Source organism: Elephantulus edwardii, unplaced genomic scaffold (genome assembly GCF_000299155.1).
Source record: "Elephantulus edwardii isolate Elephantulus edwardi_28Jun2011 unplaced genomic scaffold, EleEdw1.0 scaffold00001, whole genome shotgun sequence".
NCBI classification, from domain to species: Eukaryota; Metazoa; Chordata; class Mammalia; order Macroscelidea; family Macroscelididae; genus Elephantulus; species Elephantulus edwardii.
In genome coordinates, this window is record NW_006399751.1 from 9,069,052 (window position 1) to 9,073,740 (window position 4,689).

At 38.7% G+C, this 4,689-nt stretch overlaps 1 protein-coding gene across 1 annotated transcript in view; it reads left to right on the forward strand.

The window, feature by feature from the left end:
• The first annotated feature begins 4,344 nt into the window (after positions 1–4,344).
• Positions 4,345–4,689, forward strand: part of LOC102858792 (40S ribosomal protein S3-like) — a 1,863-nt gene continuing 1,518 nt past the window's right edge. Inside the window, exon 1 of the mRNA XM_006878913.1 lies at positions 4,345–4,686. Coding sequence (XP_006878975.1) covers positions 4,345–4,686 — 342 coding nt within the window. The remainder of the gene's footprint in view (positions 4,687–4,689) is intronic.

Below are 4,689 nucleotides of genomic sequence, written 5' to 3' on the forward strand. Positions count from 1 at the left end.
AGAATATATTTTATAGAGTCTTATTCTTCCAATCTGTGCTCTACCCAATAATAAAATGCATTCATTTGGAGGAGACAGTGAAAAGCAATCATTGCTAGGCCAGAATTTTCTAAACATAGACCTTGACAGTAAAAGGAAGGAAAACAATCTCCACTTTTTTCTTATCTTGTATCTTTTCCTTTTTTTAACATCTCTGGTAGCCTTCAGATAAAATTCTCAAACATGAGACTTAAGTTTTATCAGGAAAAATTAATAGTTTACTAGAAAGTTTGCTTCTTAAAATTTAAAAAACACATTTTCTAAGACTCTGAAAAGGAAAGGTAAAAGAAGTTTATGATACTATCACAATTTCTTGAATATTTTTGGTATTATGGTATTATTTACATGGCACATCCTTGTTTGTGAAAAATGAAAATGACTTATAGCACTTACTGATTAAGACCAAACATTATATAGACTCCTTTATTACACCTCGGCATCAAGAAAACAAAAATCCTTACAATTGGATCAATGGCAACATCATGATAAACAGAGGTATGATTGGAATTGCCAACAAGTCTATTTTATTATGATCAGTAATCAATGTCCAAAAAAGTTTATTCTAAAGAATGTATTCTATTTGGCAAATATGCCATAAGACTTTTTGAAAGGGCTAAAGAGGAAGAATGTCATTTTGAAGAGTAAGGTGTGCCTGCCTCAAGCTTTGGCATTTTCCATTACCTCAAATACAGGTAACTGGTATCTCTCTGGTGGTTTGACTTTCTCAGTGGAAGAAACACAGGCATTCTCCTCCTGTGCAATTTACAACTTCTGAAAATCAGATAGAGGAGCAGCTATGAGTTAGACTCTATGGCAATGAGATATTGTTTGTTGAAGGATTATTGATGTTTTTGAGTTGGGTGTTATCGAAGAATATTGTCTACACCATGGGCTGTGAAAAGAACAAACAAATGTCTATTGGGAGAAGTAGAGGCAAAATGCTTCTTGGAGCCAAGGATGGCCAGATGTTCTCTCACACATTTTGGATCTGTTATGATGGGAGGCTAGTCTTTGGAGAAAGAGATCTTACTTGGTATAGCAGAAGGTCAGTGGAAAAGAGAAAGACTCTCAAGGACGTGCATTGACAGAGTGGTTGCAGCTATATATACCCTCACACACAGCAGCAACTGTGAGGAAGGTGGAGAACATGGGGGCGCTTCATTCTGCTGCCCATTAGTTCACTATGAGTTCATACAGAACTGACTTCAGCAATTGGTGGCTTAATGGTGAGGAGGAGCTGTGTCACCAACCCATAGGCATGTGGTTTGAATCCACCAGTTGCTCCATAGGAGAAAGAGAAGCTATTTCCTCCAGTGCGATTTATCTTCTCTGAAAATCTGTGGGAAGGTCAGCTCTGAGTGGGTTCCAATTCTAACTGACATAACAGCAAAACAAAGTGCACTCTTTTGGTGATTCTTTCCTAATGTTTGTGTGTTATAACTTAATTATTAGACATACTGATTTAAAAAAATACTTTCTTTCTCACTCAATAAATATACTTAATGATATCATGGCATTCTTTGGAATGGATTAACCATGATTCCTTATTGTTTGATAGATTTTTAATCTTTTCTTAACGTAATAATATAATTAGTCTCCTTTAAATCTCTTGAAATTTTTTTGTTGTTGTTAAATTATGGGAGAGGAATTACTGAGTCAGATGGTCTGCCTTTTATTTCCCTTTCACTTGTTAATGTGATTCTTATTTGTGTGAAATGCGCAAAAGCGGCACACACATACAGACTGAAAACAGAACCCTGTTTTCCAGAGACTTGGCCTGGCATACTACTGGGAAATAGTGAATGACTGCTGAATAGCCGTGGGGTATTTTTCTGGAGTGATGCAAACATTGTGAACTATGTTGATGACCATTCTACAATATGGATTATGGAAACCTTATGTTCCACTAGCTTGTGCACTTTTAGATGGTTCGCTTTTGTTATTTGAATTATACCTTTAAAAGTGAATTAGTGGATCAACAGGGCAAGAATTGATATAAGAATAATATGGCTACTGAAATTAGGAACTAGGAACAGGATATATATATATAACTGTTCAAGAGATGAGGAGAGAGGGAAAGAAAAAGAAAGGAGGAGAGAGGAGACACTGAGACAGCCAAGTTCAGTGGACCCATGGGAGGTTGTGAAGGGATAGCCAGGGTGCAATGGGGACTTGATGAGATAGGGGGAACAAGAGACATAAAGCAACAATAATCAATTATGTATAACACACAGTAAATGAGTATATAAAATATAATATACATGAATAAAACCCAATAGAGTCATTATAGGGAAACAAACAAAATTTAATAAAATGACTGTAACCAGCAACAGTGTCATGAAAGTTGAGCAAATACTGAGAAACCATTCCATCTAATGTATGACTCTGGACAAGTTTTATTTACAAACTTATGATTGAGGCAGTCAGTGAAAGGAATACGTATGGTATTAGAGGTGTGGAGAGATATAGTGCTATCCATCTGATCTGATGTTTCCACAGATGTTTTATACGAGAATGAACTTGTTTACAGAAATTCACACCAATGTATTTAGGGGAAAGAAAAGATTTTTTGGTCTTTATTTCTTTTCTGCAAATAGTATTGTTGGAAAATAAAAATAATTCATAATCTCCTAATGAACAATGCTCTGTGGTACATCGTGTTTTTGAAGGCCTGCTATTTTGGAAGTGGATGGCCAATCGTTCTCCCTAGTCTGTCTTAATTTGGGGCTCAGCTTTAGAGCAAGTATTTTACTCAAAAGAGTTGATGAGAGTATGCTCAGGCTAGAGCGAAGTTCAGAGATGTTGTCCATAGGATCGCTAGGAGTCACAGGCGACTTAATGACATATAACAACGATGAATAGTGCACAGTGAATTGGGCTGCTAACTAAAGGTTGGAAGTTCAAATACTGCATTTGGTCTGAGAGAGAGAGAGAGACTTGAAATCTCTTTCCATAGGATTTACAGCCTCAAAAATCCAGTGGAGAGCAGAGACCTCAAGACACTTGGTGGTGGTGGTGGTGGTTTATGTAAATGCCATTGAGGCAAGTTTGACTCACAGGCCATCCTATGAACAACAGAGCTGAACCCTGTTCTATCCTGTGCCAACCGCACCATCTATGACACACTTAAGCCCATTTTTATAGTCGCTGTGTCAATCCATCTGATTGAGGGTCTTCCACTTTTCCACCATCCCGCCACCTTTTTTACCTATAATGTCTTTCTGCAAGGTATGGTAGACGAAACTTCATCATCTTTGCTTCCAAGGAGCACTCTGGCTTCACCTTCTCTAAGACATATCTTTTTGTTCTTTTGGCAGTCCATGGAATATTCAGTACCCTCTTCCAACACTATAGTTCAAAGGTATCAATATTTTCTTCTGTCACCTAATTCATTGTGCAGCTCTCAGATTCAAAGCAAGTGACTGAAAAGACCATAGTCTGAATCAGGCACACCTTAGTCCTTAAACTAACATCATTGCTCCTCAGAAATTCAGAGATGTTCCTAACTGCACTCTTTCCCACACTCAGTTTATAAACTAGTTATGTTGTTCTCAATCAAATCAGAATCAACTTATAGCTTACTCTCTAGGGGGTTTCCAGAGGCTTTTAATTGCACATAAGGAAACTACCCATCTTTTGCCCGTGGAGCAACTGGTGGGTTTGAACTGAATATGTTCAGGATTGCAGAGCGGTTCCTTGCCCCTACGCCACCAGAGCTTCCTATTAAGAGAACTTTGAGGTTGCCTATGGTCTTCTAAAAAAATCTCTCCTCTCTTTGTGTGTCCTCTCCACTTTTTGTCTTTCTTTTCTTCCTTTTGTCATGGTGAGCTAGAGTCACGGTTTCCCATAAAATGACAAAGCCATCCCTTTGGTACAGGTGCATAACCACTTTGGAATAGAATGCTATCACAAAGTGCTAAGTGCATAATTGAAGCATTGCCGTGGTGCCAGAAAGCGTATTTTCCAGAGTGCTTCAATCAGAATTGCCTTCTCATTCCACAGAGAAACCACTTTGAGTTTCAGTATCAATTTCATTTAACAATTTTACTGGTGTTCTGCTGTTATTTCTTCTCATGCCCCTTGGAATTCTCAGAGGCCCAGCTTCCAAAATGCCATTACATTTACTGCGTGGCTCGTGTAAGGCTCCTATGGATTTCTCAGGCACTATCTCATTTAATCCACAGAAGAATATGATGACAACAACACTAGTATATTTTTTTTCTCCTCTCATTTAAAATGAAAATGAGAAAATGAAGACTTTAAAAAAGCTAAAGGCGCTTTTCCCTTGGCGGCGCGTGAGCAAAGATGGTGGTGCAGATTTCCAAGAAGAGGAAGTTTGTCGCAGATGGCATCTTCAAAGCCGAACTGAATGAGTTTCTTACTCGGGAACTGGCTGAGGATGGTTACTCTGGAGTTGAAGTTCGAGTTACACCAACCAGGACAGAAATCATCATCTTAGCCACCAGGACACAGAATGTCCTTGGTGAAAAGGGCCGACGGATCCGAGAACTAACTGCTGTGGTTCAGAAAAGATTTGGCTTCCCTGAGGGCAATGTGGAGCTTTATGCTGAAAAAGTGGCCACAAGAGGTCTGTGTGCCATTGCCCAGGCAGAATCTCTTCGTTACAAACTCCTAGGAGGGCTTGCTGTG